The sequence below is a fragment of the Ostrea edulis genome, chromosome 9 (genome assembly GCF_947568905.1).
Source record: "Ostrea edulis chromosome 9, xbOstEdul1.1, whole genome shotgun sequence".
In the NCBI taxonomy this organism is placed as follows: domain Eukaryota; kingdom Metazoa; phylum Mollusca; class Bivalvia; order Ostreida; family Ostreidae; genus Ostrea; species Ostrea edulis.
The window spans coordinates 36,543,628-36,560,423 of NC_079172.1; the positions used below are offsets into that span (position 1 = coordinate 36,543,628).

General features: G+C 34.8%; 1 protein-coding gene across 3 annotated transcripts in view; it reads left to right on the top strand.

Annotated features, from left to right (window-relative positions):
• Window positions 1–16,796, top strand: part of LOC125668554 (transient receptor potential cation channel subfamily M member-like 2) — a 53,795-nt gene that overhangs the window by 10,940 nt on the left and 26,059 nt on the right. For all 3 annotated transcript variants that reach the window (XM_048902819.2, XM_048902831.2, XM_048902820.2), the window contains exons 6-16: window positions 1,890–2,063; window positions 3,831–4,025; window positions 4,429–4,603; window positions 4,818–4,983; window positions 6,838–6,985; window positions 8,343–8,409; window positions 11,770–11,889; window positions 13,193–13,323; window positions 14,617–14,864; window positions 15,416–15,559; window positions 16,193–16,334. In XM_048902819.2, coding sequence (XP_048758776.2) covers window positions 1,890–2,063; window positions 3,831–4,025; window positions 4,429–4,603; window positions 4,818–4,983; window positions 6,838–6,985; window positions 8,343–8,409; window positions 11,770–11,889; window positions 13,193–13,323; window positions 14,617–14,864; window positions 15,416–15,559; window positions 16,193–16,334 — 1,710 coding nt within the window. The remainder of the gene's footprint in view (window positions 1–1,889; window positions 2,064–3,830; window positions 4,026–4,428; window positions 4,604–4,817; window positions 4,984–6,837; window positions 6,986–8,342; window positions 8,410–11,769; window positions 11,890–13,192; window positions 13,324–14,616; window positions 14,865–15,415; window positions 15,560–16,192; window positions 16,335–16,796) is intronic.

The following is a 16,796-nucleotide window of genomic DNA, read 5'->3' on the forward strand; positions in this document are numbered from 1 at the left end:
AAGAAGTTGACATTTACATGAAAGCATTCTGACTTAGTGTAGATTCAAGTTTGCAAAAATCGTGGCCTCCAGGGGTAGTTGGGGCCATAATAGGGACTAAGGTTTTACATGCAAATATATATGGAAAGTCTTCAGATATGGGCCAAGGTGACTCAGGTGAGTGATGTGGCCCATGGGCCTCTTGTTTCTTTTGTCTTTTGTTGTTCTTTTTTCAAAAAGGCATTTTTCAATTAAATATATATCTAGCTAAACACATTATAATCTGGATCTGATTAATCTCATACAAGTAAATCCCATAATAAAAAAAATACAAACGTGAGAGTCAATCTAGTTAAATACGCTCACAATCGCTACAATAGAGTATATGGCGAGTATCTATGAAGTCTGATTTTGATTAGTCTCGATTGTGTAAAATACAAAGGTTATCTTTTGATAGAACATTTTTTTCCAATATTATTCCCAATTTTCTATGGACTGGCACAGTAAATAATTTCTAAATGAGATTCCAATGAGATATTTGTCGAACATATAAATGTATATATCATATAAATATTACTATCTGATGGTTTCGAAACGGGTGTAGGTACAAACATTATAAAGGTTGAATCCCTAAACTCAATTGTATCTACGGTATTTCACCGTCACTATCCACGGTGTTGCTAAAACTGGCAATTTCTCACAGAATTTAAAACGATGATATACAGGCGTAAACAACTACAATTGTCTCAAATGATGTCATAAGAAAGGGCGACAATCCCTTCATTCGTTTCTATAAACAACGATTTTGGAATAGATATTTTGCGCATTTACCTGGATTAAAAAAAAAAAAATAAACACATCAATAAACTTTTCAAAACGGGTTTTAATGAATTATAAACTTTATTTTCAAATCTATTTTTATTACACTTGACCTTTAAAGACATTCACACACAATCTCTCTCATTGACATGTATAAATGTATGCAATATTTTAGGCAATCCACTTGCATTCAATCTTTTTTCTAAAAAAAAACTTGAATTATATTATTTTTACTAGGTCGAACCACAGAGCTAACCGATATACGAAATATAGTAATACTTGTACAACAAAATGATTTAGACCAATTTTGGAAATCATTGCAAGAAATTTTTATGAAGAGATGAAAATGTGTTTAAGAAAAAATGGCAGGAATATTGGCATGTGACTGCAGTCAGCAAACATTGATATATAGTTCTATTCAGTCATTGAAGTATGTATACACACATTATAGTGGGATTAATATTGAGGTTAGCTGTTTGAATAGACAATGCCTGCATTCATTATTGTACTGGTAAATTGGTTGACAGTTTTGGTATTTTATCGTACTGGTAAATTGGTTGACAGTTCCGGTATTTTATTTTACTGGTAAATTGGTTAACAATTCCGGTATTTTATTTACTGGTAAATTGGTTGACAGTTTCAGTATTTTATCGTACTGGTTGACAGTTTCGGTATTTTATCGTACTGGTAAATTGGTTGACAGTTCCAGTATTTTATCATACTGGTAAATTGGTTGACAGTTCCGGTATTTTATTTTACTGGTAAATTGGTTGACAGTTCCGGTATTTTATTTTACTGGTAAATTGGTTGACAGTTCCGGTATTTTATTTTACTGGTAAATTGGTTGACAGTTTCGGTATTTTATCGTACTGGTAAATTGGTTGACAGTTCCAGTATTTTATCATACTGGTAAATTTGTTGACAAATTCCAGTATTTTATTTTACTGGTAAATTGGTTGACAGTTTCAGTATTTTATCATACTGGTAAATTGGTTGACAGTTTCGGTATTTTATTTTACTGGTAAATTGGTTGATAGTTTCAATATTTTATTGTACTGGTAAATTGGTTGACAGTTTCAGTATTTTTGCAGTATGTACGACTGAGTCACAAAGATTCAGTCGATAAATGTCTGGAGTTAATGGGGAAACACTGGAAGATAATGGAACCTAAGCCGCCTAGCTTATGTATCTCCGTGATCGGAGGAGCGAAGAGCTTCAAGCTAGACAACAAAATGAGGGAAACCTTCAACACGGGTCTCATCAAGGTACGTGGACTGCCCTCCCTGTGTGTCTCATCAATGTACAGTAAACATGAAGAACACGCATATAATGATTTCACACTTATCTATTTCACTATGAGAGGAAAATAAATAAAATTTTATTGGATATAACAAAGTAAATAATAAACTGTTTTTGAGTGGTTTACCATAACTATGTTTTATTGTATGTTCACTGCCCCTACCAACAAGTTTTATCAATATTCTGTAAACATTTGCATATAAGCTGACCATTGGTGACTGTTTTGCGGAGAATTTTTTTTTGGAGGAATTTGACTTTAACCCTTTTGTAAATTGGAATGAGTCAGAATCATTCAGGTTCCCATTGCTATTGGTTTGTGTCCATCAGCATCATACATTGTCCATCGTCATTCGTGCATTAATAATTGAATATTTTTAGGTCACCTGAGTCACTCTGGTGACCTACAGTAATTGGTCCGCGTCTATCATCGTACGATATGTGTTGAACTATTGAACATTTTTAAACTTCTTCTTAAAAGCTACCATTCCAATTCTTCAATTTTTTCAAATTTGGTATCAAGCATCTTTGGAACAGGGAGCCATATGTTATAAAATTCAGGACTTTTGCAACCCCCAGGACCTTTGGGGCCAGGCAAAAATTGGCCAATTTTAAAAAATCTTCTCACATTCACACATCTGTAAGAAACACATGCTTGGGATAAATGCATGTATTGCATGGTGATGTTCTATGCCAAAATGCAGGATTATAAAATTTACAAAAAATTAACATTTGAAATGTTGTTTGGAAGTAACGAACTTAAAATGTGTAAAATGATACATGTATGATGCTACATTATTCATATTATTGCAATTCACCTTTGAATTAGAACACTTTACCCTATATAGTATTGCGTTGTGTGACGACACAATTGAATGAGACGATTGAACAATTTGAATGACATGCTTGATGTAATACAACAAGAGTTTTCATTGGCCGATTACAGCCCGCCCACTTTCTCGAGCAGATTCAGTGTAGCTGGAGAACTGTACATAGCTCTCTGAAAAGATCCACCTCTTATGAAAACCTTCGATTTACGGGTCACAAAAAGCTGCGGACGGTTGAGGCCTGAAATCGGTGTATTCTTGTGTTGCTGCCTCATAAACTCAATATAAAAAAATCATAACATATTTTCATACTATATACTTTGTGTCCAAACATACCTTCAAATATTCGTTAAAGCCACACACGACCAGAAAACTCGCAGCTTCAGATGATTTCGTTTGTTGACGTAGCCATGTTAGGTAGCCGGTCAATTCGAACTCTTGCTATTGGTATCTATTTATAAAATCTGTTAAGAGATCTGTTAAGAGTTTCTTCTATATCCACATACTAAAGGCATTGCAATGTTTTAAAAACAACTTATTGCATTTGTTTGCCTTAAAAGTCATATTAAAACTAGAATGAACATGGAGGAGAGTTTTGTAAAGATTAAACTAAATTTGGTACAACATTTTTTTTCTTAAATTTGTTATACAGGGAATTTATCATTTAAAGAATTAATTTGGATCTGCATTGTATTGTTGAAATCTGCTATCCTTTTGAGTGACCTTCACAGTCTTTTGGCTGTGCTTTGTCTTAAAAACTCTATGTGTGACCTTCACAATCACGTAGATGTATGGTGTCCTAAATTCTTCATGAGAGACCTTCACAATCATTTAGCTGTGTTGTGTCCTAAATTTTTTATGACTGACTTTCACAATATTGTAGCTGTGTGGTGTCCTTAAATATTGCAGGCTGCCAAGACAACCAATGCCTGGCTGATTACAACAGGATCAAATGTGGGCGTGATGAAGGCAGTGGGAAACGCGGTCAGTGAGGGGCAGTCCTTCCTGTGGGACAATGACCGTATCACTCACACCCTGCGATTGATTGGCATCGGTCCCTGGGGATACGTGAAAGATAGGAAATACCTCGAGAGTGATGGGAATGTACGTAAAAAACAGTATGCAGGTGTTTGTCTGATAAATAGTACAGTAGATTTCTTATTTTCAGTGAGTACTTGATATGGCAAAATGACACATATACCTCAAACTGCATAAACATGAATTCGCGTGTGGTCTGTTAATCAAGAGTTCTTGCATGTAATTTTTAAAAGAACAGAAAAACAAGTGAATAATTTTATTTTATAAGTAATGTTTCTCGTGAAATTATGGGATAATAAATTTCTCACATATATCTTGGAATCTACAGTATTGTGCAGATGTTTGTCTAGGTAAAAAAACAATTCTGTTGTGTAGGATTATATTGAATTACTGTTCTGTAAGATGGGCATTACTTAGATGATTTTATCCAGTGAATTAGAATTTGTTAAATCTGTCTTCCAATTTTTAGGGTCGTTTTCCAGTGCATTTTAAGACAAGCAATGTGATTATTCATGGTAAGCCCGTCCCACTCAATCCAAACCACACCCATTTTGTGTTTGTTGATGACGGAGTCAGAAATACATACACTGGAGCCTCGGAATTCCGAGCGCAGTTTGAACAGAAGGTTTCCAAACCTACAGAGGGTAAGGTCTTTCATTTGTTGAATGAAATCTTCTAGCATTTTAAATTTCTCGAGATTTGTGTTTATTTGCCTGATTTAAAAATTTATGTACATATTCTCATTTCAAACTAATGATTCAAATGAATTTGATTTCTAATTTTGTACATTTCAGTTTGTAAACTTCGTAAATTTTTTAATTCAGATAGACTGCAGCATTTAATCCTTTCTAATTTCAGCGGGGGGTCTGGGAATTCCCGTTGTCTTGGTGATTCTGGAGGGCGGAACTGATGCGATTCATGATGCCATGGTGTCCCTCGAACATAACATTCCAGTGGTTGTCTGCTCAGGGACTGGGCGAGCGGCTGACATCTTAGCTTATGCATACTCCCACACACGCAGCAAGTAAGATTTTAGAGTAATTTCCCTTTGCATGTATATGTGGCTTTATATGAGGTAGAATGGTTATAATTTTAACTTGTGTCAATGTAGTTCTAAGTCATTAGGTCTGATAAGTTTTGTACTAACAAGGAACAGGACAGTATGTTGTGTACTCTACATGTAATGTACGCATCAACAGACTTTTTACATGTATTTTGAAATTCACAGATTCACTTTTTCAGGCCAATCCACAAGTACAAGACTCTGCAGATTTTGTGCAATTCTATAGATATCATACCTGTTTAGAAAACCTCTAGTTGGCTGAAATAAAATTAAAATACCCCAATTTTTCACTGCTGTGGATAATGCTGAAATATGCACCACACGGAAAAAAGTAACCATCCCCCTTTCAAACAAATCCTACATCATATGAAATATGTAATTTTTGGGCAGCCATGGTTTACTCTCGGGCAATTTGCAATGTTTTCATAAACCTTAAGATTAGAAAATATTTGGAGTGACTTTATATAGCAACGTGTATATTCTATTTTAGCTTTGTATAAAGATTTGATATAGATCTAGTAAGGATTTCTAAAATTTCTAAATTGTTTTTAGAATTAATCTAAGTTTTCTGTAGATTTTATTGTGACAAATTAGAAAAGACTGTCTTAGAAATGCATCACATGTGCTTGTATTTTCTTCAGTCATGAAACGTGGGTCACGGGGCCACATTAATGTTTCTTGCTTACAGTTATAACATTTAACACTAGAAAATACATTGGAATATTAATTCTATTCAGTATCATCTAACAATGGCTTTCCTTTCTGTAGACACGTTCATCATGATTCCAAAACTCTCAGAGATCGGTAATAATTAAGGCCTAATCTCTTGTTGCATTAGATAGTGTGCCGTACCATCTATTTATGTAACATCAGGTTGATGTGTTGATCGTGATTCATCATGCAATAATCCCAGAATTTATATGTACGTGTAATGCCATCATTGCCAATGCTGCTGTGCTTTTGTTTGTGGAGTTTTGTGATGTCAAGTTTTATTTTTTTACTGAACCAAAAACGAATGACTGAATATGCACAAAATTTTATCTACACTGAATTTAATTTGTGTTGAATTTGCATTTTAACGATAATGATATTCATGTAATACAGTTAAACTTCGGCATCTGGAACACGGATATCTCGAATACCATGATATGTTGAAGTGATTCAGAAGTCCCAACCACTTATTCTTTAAGTATTGTACCCTTGATATCTCGAATCCTTGGATATCTCAAAGTTTTTTCTGAGTCCCATCTAGTTCGAGATAACGAGGTTCGACTGTATAGTACATGTATGTATAAGAATTAAAACTTCAATCCTATGAAGCTTTTATATATTTGCTTCAATGTCTACAGTATATGAAAAATGTATACAAATCCTATAATTTGTGTATCGGTTTAATTTCCAGACAAATATGGCCAAATTATCTTGCTCTTTAAATTGGTATTGGTGTGATAAAATTTGCTGAAGCTTAGACTTTCAGGAAGTATTGCAGATATATTCTAGTCATGCACTTACCCCCAGAAAGTCAAACTGACCTTAGTCAATCTGTATCTAGTGAAATGAGTTGCACAAACTAATGCTAGTGTCATGGTATAAAGTGGTATGCTTTTTTCAAAAATTATAAAATTGATTTTGTAAGATGTTAAGATAAGCACACTGAGGTCTGATAAACACTGCCTGTATGTTCAAAATCAAATTCACTTTGATGAAATTGAATGGTTTAAGAATATTTTCAGTTTCCTGATTGACGTTTTGCCAAAATCAGGTGCTCCTGGGTTCCATGTTGATTAATTTTATGAAATTTGTAATTCTGCACAGTAAAGGTGAGCTGAAACCCAAGCATGAGGAGAAATTGAAAGAAAAGATTTTTGATGCTTATGGAGAAAGATGGAAAGAAAAGGAGATTGATGAAAATTTACAGAAGCATTTGAAAAATGTCAAAAGTTGCATGGATCACAGAGATTTGGTAAGTGGGTGTTTCAGTATTGAATTAAGGTCTTGAACAAATAATGAACCAAATTTTAAAGGTGTCAACTCTCCACAGCCCATTTAGACTCACTCTAGCTCAGTTTTACTCAGTGGGCTCATTACAGCCCATTATGACTCGCTACGATTCAACCTAGCTAACTAAGAGTCATCGTGGTTCATTATGGCCCATTACAACTTACTGTTATCAAATATGGCTCACTACAACATTTTGTTTCTCAATATGGCCCATTAGTATTCACTACAACTCATTCAGGCAACTTCCAGAATACTCATTCAATCACTAGAGCCCACTACAAATCACTACAACCCAATATAAATCACTACATCCCACTACAAATCACTACAGCCCACTACAAATTACAAATCACTACAGCCCACTGCAAATCACTACAGCCCACTTGCAAATCACTACAGTCCACTACAAATCACTGCAGCCCACTACGAATCACTACAGCCCACTACAACCCAATATAAATCACTACAGCCCACTACAAATCACTACAGCCCACTGTAAATCATTACAGCTCACTACAAATCACTACAACCCAATGTGAATCACTACAGCCCACTACAAATCACTACAGCCCACTGCAAATCACTACAGCCCACTGCAAATCACTGCAGCCCACTACAAATTACTGCAGTCCACTACAGATCACTACAGCATATAACAAATCACTACAGCTCACTGCAAATCACTACAGCCCACTACAAATCACTACAGCCCACTACAAATCACTACAGCCCCCTGAAAATCACTGCAACCTTCTTCAAATCACTGCACAGTCCACTATAAATCACTAGAACCTAAAACAAATCACTACAACTCATAACAAATCACTACAACCTATAACAAATCACTACAGCTTACTACAGATCACTGCAAAATTACTACAGCCCACTACAAATTACTACATTTGATGTAACTTATCAAAATTGTTGATTTCCACATGTCTAATGACTATTATTAGGAGGGGGTGGGGCTCATTAGCCATAGAAATGTTCTAATTTTAAGGGAGTAGTATTTGAATTTTTTGGCTTTCAAAATTTGAAACTTTTATGTAGTTTAGGCACATCTTCATAGCTGGGAAATCATCTGTATTGATTTGTAGTGCAGAATGAGCTATATTACTGCCTCTTAAAATTCGGATGTTGATTACTTACCCAATTTAATGTGCACAAATATTAGTCTATGTCGGGCTAGCTTTCTTAAATTTCTGAAAATATATTTCTTTTCTTGCAAGCAGAATATTTTACTTAATGTACTTTTACTTTTTTGGAAAATAAAAAAATTATATCTTATATCTTTTTTGCATTGCCTTTTTTGGTTTCAGATCAACATATTCCCTATGAACAAGCATGAGGACTTGGACATTGCCATTTTAACAGCCCTGTTGAATTGTAAGTACAGGTTTTCACAATATGGCAGTAGTAAACTTTATTAGCAATACCTTAAACACAATTACAGACCTTGCTCCCATCAGAATTGCAGATAACGGTGAGTTTTAAGGATTTGGACAGAGAAAATTTGAGTCTACATATATACAGTGGAGCCTCGTTAATCTGGACACTTTGGTTCCCAGCAAAATCGTCCGGATAAATGAAGCGTCCGGATAACTGAATCGCATATTTTTTAAAATCTTTATACATAAGTAACCAATATGCTTTCTTTATTGATTCGTAGTGAATAAAACACATTCTATCATTGGATTTAACCATTTGCATTAGTAAATAAATTATGAAAATGTTAATATTTACATGCATTTCAAAGCACTAAAATTGAAATATACATGTGCAGTGTATTATGCCTATACTGACATTATACATGTATATAACACTACAAATAAATACACAAAACTGTGCACCGTATGCACTAAAACAAATAATGAAGCCGTATATATAACTATAAATAAATAAATCATTAGTAACTAACATAATCATTTACACTTCAAACATTTCATCACACTTTTAATTCTTAAAGAGGCCGGTGATTTCCATCTGTCACGATTTACGGATTCGGCGGTCTGTTAAAACAATCTTCATCGTTCAAAGTTGATTTAAGAATTTCGTGTTTATCATGTCAGTTGACATTATTCTTTAACCAAAATTCCATCTGTCAGAACTTATATTTCTTATTCTATAATTATCCAAGCCAATATCGGGAGAACAAAATCATTTAAGCCCGTAATATGAAGATCTACTACTGCTGTGATCTAGCCACGCGCACCTATTAATTTCATGATGCGATAATAACGGAACAAAACTCAGGTGAAACCAACATTACGGGTACATGCAAAATTTAATTGTCAATTTCCTTAAAATGGTAATTTTCTCACTTCTACCCAGAGTTTAAGAATTCGAAAGCAATAAAGCTCTACAACATCGTAATAAGAATCAATCGTACACAGTTACATTCTACATGCATGACATTCTAAACATTAAAAACTTACTACATATACATGTGCATGAACATACATGTATATTTCACGCCAATCAACAGTATAAAATCCAGAATCTAGAAGTATGATTTACACTCTTCAGATTTGAATAAGACGATATCAATTTACGAATGAGTACAACTGATATGTGTAGCAGTTCAATAAAACATATAATTACGGCATGATGTTTAATTCATTAATACAGTGGAACCCCGTTATTACGTTTTCCATTTTGTCACGATAAAATAACGTAATACCGGGGGCAACGTAATAAACGTTCCCAGTGAAATCCGTTAAAAATATCATTTGGAAATTGTATATCATCCGTTGGTACTCCGTGAAGGGGTGTGTGAATATATCTTTACTGTTTCTTTGTTTAAAAGACTATGATACTTTGTTTTATTTACATCTTATCTTTAATATGTCCGTAATTCTTCATGTTCTTATCCCTTTTCTTTATTTCGGTGTAGGATACATAAGGATGTTTTGATAAACGTTGCTTTTTCTGCATTCGTATGGACCGCCATTTTGTTCAACTTTAAAACAATGCGTTCATGTAAATTTCTCTCAATAACTCGTTCCGGTTCGTATTCAACATTCATATTAAAAAATAACAAAACATCGTTTTTATTAAGTTCTCTAATTACACAATACACAACACAATAAAAAAAATCCCACCCAAAAAACAACAAAACTATAGACACAAAACGCACACGATTCCCAACACTTGCACACTTCTCACCAACGATAAACATGCACGGAGAACAATTTAAGTTCAATCCACATAAAAAAAAAAATATAATGATGCACGAAGATTTCATTTATAACGCTAAATGATGGCACTAAAATCACGTGCGCATCAAGGGATTTTAAAATATTCACTGAGGTAAATGCCGTGCACAAATCGGCCGATAGATTGGTGTATGTATGGACGAGATTTACGAACACCCAAGCTGCATGTCCAAACAACGAACAATTTTTTTAATTGAACACCTTTAGTCACCTATGTCCAAGCAGTTACCCAAGCGGTTGTAACTTTGCTACGATAAATTTTGTCTTTCTTGTTTGGTACCAAAGCTGTCCGTGAATAGAGTTTTAATAGCGAAGGTAATCACACTATGCTGAACACGCAGGTGGTTGAGAAATTATTTTTTTGATTATCAAAATATGAAAAATGAAGTAAATTTCATAGAGTACAATTTCTAAATAAACGTTATTTAATTGTTTATCACTGGCTTCTATACGGGGTATTCACCTGTATTGATGTCGCTATATCTATCGAAGCGTGATCAGTCAAGCGTCTCTAATCCCCAAACAGACCAGGAAATTTACGTGGTGACTGCCTCAGGCAGTCAAGGTGTGAATGGCTTATTATTTTTGAGAATCACTATTGAATAATTAGGGGTTTATTACGTTTTTGTCGGAATATTTACAACGTAATACAGAGTCCCGGCATTTTAGGACAACGTAATAACGAGGTCTATTTTATATAGGTTTGTTAAGAAATGGTTTTGTGCTTTGAAATTCCAACGTAATATGCGGACTAACGTAATAAAGGGGGAACGTAATAATGGGGTTCCACTGTACTATTAGGCTATTGATCAAGACTATTAGGAAATATGCTACAGATTTATTTACAAAATTCAACACTACACGCAATACAGATCTTATGTGCAAAGATTGGCAATACAATGTCTCGATCGACACGTGCTATCTAACTGACTTATCATCACACGCCACCTAATCAAAGGAAGGCGTTGACAGGGCACAGGTAATCCCTTCAATTAGACAGTTTGACTTGTTTTCTTTACAATTTACGCCTTGCTAAAATTGTCCAACAAAGACCTTCCCTCGAAAAAATTACTGTCCGGATTAACGGTACAATTTTCAAAGCATTTTAACGTTTTGTAGTTAAAAATGACCATCTGGATCCGGCACGCGAATTTCCGGATTAATGATGCAAATTAACGTATAAAAATTCCGTTCCCTAGAAAAATCATCCGGAAGGTGAAGCGTCCAGATTAATGGCGTCCGGATTACAGAGACTCCACTGTATTCAATAAAAAAAATTTAAATAAAAAATTCCATAATCGTAATGGCTATCTTTTTTAGCTCACCTGAGCTGAAAGCTCAAGTGAAGACCACACTCCTTGAATGATGTCTTGTTGTGGTCTTCATTAAATCTGTTGTGTTTATCAATATTGTGTTGTGTTTAAATTGTGTTGTTGTGTCTATCAATATTGTGTTGTTGTGTTTATATTGTGTTGTTCTGTTTATATTGTGTTGTTGTGTTTTTCAGTATTGTGTTGTTGTGTCTTTATAGCTAAAGCTGGAGATACATCAGATGAAATTCGACAGAACCAGCTGAAGTTGGCTCTGACCTGGGATCGTGCAGACATTGCTCAGGAGGAAATCTTCAGAGAGGATGTTCTCTGGCCCACAGGTAAGCATCCGAAATACAAAAAGGAGCTGTAATTAATTATTCCACAGGTAAGCAACCGAAATACAAAAAGGAGCTGTAATTAATTATTCCATAGGTAAGCAACCGAAATACAAAAGGAGCTGTAATTAATTATTCCATAGGTAAGCAACCGAAATACAAAAGGAGCTGTAATTAATTATTCCACAGGTAAGCAACCGAAATACAAAAAGGAGCTGTAATTAATTATTCCATAGGTAAGCAACCGAAATACAAAAGGAGCTGTAATTAATTATTCCATAGGTAAGCAACCGAAATACAAAAGGAGCTGTAATTAATTATTCCACAGGTAAGCAACCGAAATACAAAAAGGAGCTGTAATTAATTATTCCACAGGTAAGCAACCGAAATACAAAAGGAGCTGTAATTGATTGTTCTGTGGAATCATTTAAATTTATGGGAGCCAATATTTGTGGATTGTGGAGATTTTACGGTTTCATTGGGATTTAATATCGTGGATTTGATTTCATTGTTTAAATTTGTATTTTGTTGTGGTTTGAAATTCATTGGACAAGCTACTGACAAACAAGTTGATGGTACAGGGGTTTCAACAGTCTCGATTGAAATCAGCATTTGGCAAATTCTATTGTCGTTATAACGATCTAGTTCGTCAATACAACCTATCATTGGGTCAAATGCTGTCTGATGTGTTTCATACCGATTGTTAGGCTGTTCTTGGCACACTGATTTTGACTATGGATAACTCCATTTACCTGATCAGGATATAGGGCTCAGGGCAGGTGTGACCGGTTGACAGCTAGGGGATGCTTACTCCTCCTAGGCACCTGATCCCACCTCTGGTGTGTCCAGGGGTCCATGTTTGCCCAACTATTTTATATTGCTTATAAAAGTTATGAGATTGATTGCTGTTTGTTATCTTCACCTTTCACAAGGTTACCCACAAAATCCACGAATATTGAGTCTCCCACAAAATTTAATGATTTCACAGAAATTGAGATGTATCCAGTATTTTGATTGGTTGAACGATCAGGGGACATAAGCTCTGCATTTGAATTGCTTACACTGTACTTACAATAATTTTTGTGAAAAAAACAACAACAAAAAACAAGAAACCAAAAGTATTGAATTTTATTTTCTCAGTTTATAGTACAATTTTACATGCAATGAACTATTAAAAACTTCTTTCACAATTATTGCAAACATTTGTGAAATAAAAGGTTTTACCTTTGAATCTTAACATGACCAATCTTCATCTTTATACCTTCAATTAATGCAGTATTTAAATCCAACTTTTGAAATTTCTCAGGGAGTCTGAATGATGTTTTAATGGAGGCCATTATTGAGGAGAGAGTGGACTTTGTAGCCTTGATATTACAACAAAATGTCGTCATGAAAGAGTTTTTGACATCGCAGAGAATGCAGGATCTGTATGAGAAGGTCAGTTTACACACATGTTAAAGACCTTTTTGTCAATGTACACAAAGGATTGAGGTAGAAGTGGTGAATCTAGTAGCCTTGTACATCGGGATGGTGGATTATTTGCGAAGACTGATAATTATAAAACCCAAGGCCTTCACAAGGACACAATAAATGGTATCTCGCTGTCGTTTAAGGAGGAGTGATACATCACAGAAAATTATTATGGATGGGAAGTGAAAAAAGTATACAATAAAATTTTTAAAATTTAAAACTTATTAAAATTAGATAATTGCAGATCTAGTCAAATAGTCACAGGAAAAAATTAAAACCCTTGTGGGACTCGATTTCTCGATCTACAGATTAACACATTAATCTTCTAAGCTATTGAGCTAAGCAATCATATGCATTAGTCCTTTGAGCTATTTAGCCAGGTGTATGCATTAATCCTCAATCTGAGCTATCCAGCCTGACAACAGTACGCATTCATCTTTAGAACTAACAGGGTAGACAAGATTTGGAAGTAGAACAATCATGGCTTTTAGTTTGTGTAATACAACAGTTATTTGGAAACTTGATAGGTGGGTGACACCCAAATAAATGCTTTAGAATATGGCTGTTTTGAGTAAATCAATTTAATGACCCAAGTTTACATACATGTAGGTTCGCTGAGTATTAATTTTTTTCGTGAACAGGTATTAACGACTCTTCAACGAATAAATGGAATATGTTTTTAAGCAAATTAGGATTGCAGATAAGCAACAGTGTTTATACATACATTGTAGTATGCTTAACATGTAATTTTTTTAGGATTGCAGATAAGCAACAGTGTTTATACATACATTGTAGTATGCTTAACATGTAATTTTTTAAGTGATCACAAACAACTAGAATCAATCTTCATGAAATTGTTTTCACTACACAAACAATTAAAAAAAAAATTCCAATGAAATTAAATGTGTGTACGGTATGATATCACGATACAGTTGTAGTTACATTTAGTCATTGATCTGGAATGATTCTGGGTGTGGCATTAGTTCAAAAGTATTTCAAACCCATGATATTTTAGTAATGTCTAATATTTGTTTCTTCTGTACAGCTAATCAGCTATATGTTATTAGAGAAGGTCTTGTGATTTTTATCTTGGAAATGATACTTAAAGTACCACCATTACAAACTATATAGCAGAAATCCAAGAAATCTTGCGCTATAAAAACTGTATTTTGTGATGTAGTCCGCAGCACTCGGATCAAGTTGTCAGCCATTACGATAATGTGTGAATCCAGTTTTTTTTTTTACAATTGCTTTTTACAGTCCCTGGCACGAACAGACAGTATTCACCTCCAGAAGTTGATGGACCGTAAGATCAACACCCACAGGTTCTCGTATGATAATCTCGCGCATCTCCTGGAGTCCTTAATGGACAAGTACGACCATGACTATGAAGAAGAGGAGTCAGATGGGCAGAATAGTGTGAAGGTCACTACAGTTCGGACAGCCGGGCAGAGGCACTTTAAGTGGCCGTACAAACAGCTGATGATTTGGTCAATCTTGATGTTAAGGTGTGTATGAAATACTACAGTGGGTTACATGTAGGTCTGTGTACCAAATTCTCTTTGTTGCTAAAAATATACATTGTCAAATTTCACCTTTCTTGTGATTTTAATCAGACTGAAATATTGTTTGTTCAATGTGTTCAATGTTATGTGATGTTTCTGACATTTTCTGTAAATCCAAGTAGGTTGAAATTTGATACTGCAGTAATGTTATTTACCATGCTTTTTAGCCTGGGTAGTTCAGTGGTTAGATCCTATAACTAGAAATACAAGGGTCCCGGGTTTGATACCCAATTGTTCCAAAGATTTTTATCTCCTTCTTTAATTATTACGTGTTGTGTGTTCTTTAATTATTACATGTTTTGTGTGTTCTTGTTGAAACGACCTATCTGATGGGTCTTGATGTTCAAAAAATAACAAATGAAATGTTATTCGTGTACATGTGTATATGCTACAGATATTTTTTTTAGTGGTTTTTGTCTTAAGACTGTGATAAAGAATTAAAGATAGAGATATCCATGTAGATATGAGGTCATTGCCAAGTCTATCTTTTTCAGACAAAAGATGGCAAAATTTGCCTGGCAGATGGGAAGCGAACCAGTGACCAGTGCTGTGGCAGCGTCCAGAATTTATGGAAGCATGGCTGAACACATCCATCGCAACGAATCTGCTCTGAAAGAGAAGATTGTGGAGTACAAGGAGTAAGTCATGGCCAAGTTGTACTTGAGTTGTACTTGAATTGGACTTGAGTTTGTATATGAGTTGTATATGACTTGTGCTTGAATTGGACTTGAGATTGTACATGAGCTGGACTCAAGTTTGTGCATGAGTTTGACTCGATTTTGTACATGAGATTTTAAGTTCACATGTAAAACAGTTTATGTCATGGAGCGCACATTTACATGTCTGCTATAGTAGTTTCAGACTGTCTACCTGGTAGTGACTCGAAGGGTAAATAGTCATCCTGAGGCAAATAGTCAATCTGAAGCAAATAGTCATTCTAAGGCAAATACACTCTGGGGGCAAATAGTCATTCTGGGGGCAAATAGTCACCTAGGAGGCAAATAGTCACTCTGGAGCAAATAGTCATCCTGAGGCAAATTAAATACTTATGTATCCTTTAACTAGCTGCAGAACTTGTAGCTCTCTGAGAAATATTGGGACAGATCAGCACAAAATGAAAAAGTTCATTCATTATGAATCATCTAATATATGTAGGCTGAGAATTATAGAGGTACAATGATGAATTGTGTTTAGCCGGCAGATTTCACACTTTAATGTTTCATCATGACTTGGTAAGTGAATACAGCATTATTTGATTGATATATTTCCAGTGAGTTTGAACATCTGGCTAAGAGTGTCCTTGAGGAGTGTCATGTGAAACATCAAGAGAAAGCGATGATGTTAGCAGAGAGGAAGTCGCCGACCTGGAGCACGATGACCAGTTTACAAATCGCAGCATCAGCCGAAAACAGGGTACAGAGAGTTAATTAGATCAGATAGAATGAAGCTAATGTGGCAATTAATCTACAAATAATGCATGGATTCAGAAGGTTTTAATTTATTTAAAATGCATTCTTAAGAAGATCCTGTAATTTTAAACTATGTGTGTATACACACACATGAAAAGACATCATGAAGTTTCAATTTTCTTTTATCAACGGTCAAGGGTGAAGTAGAAAAAACTCCAAAGGGATACAAAATTTTGACAGAAGATGATTATTCGAAGAAAATGCCCCTGAGAGGCATGTTGTTTTCATCCTGTCAGTCCGTCTATCTGTTTATTTATTTCCTTCCTCATAACTTTTAAATGGTGAGTGATAGGACTCTCACATTTATTAAGTGCATTCCCTTTGACACGAACTTTTTTTTGTGTGACCTTGACCTTGGAGCTTGACATACTTTAAATGAAATTAAAGGTAATATTTCCTGAACAAC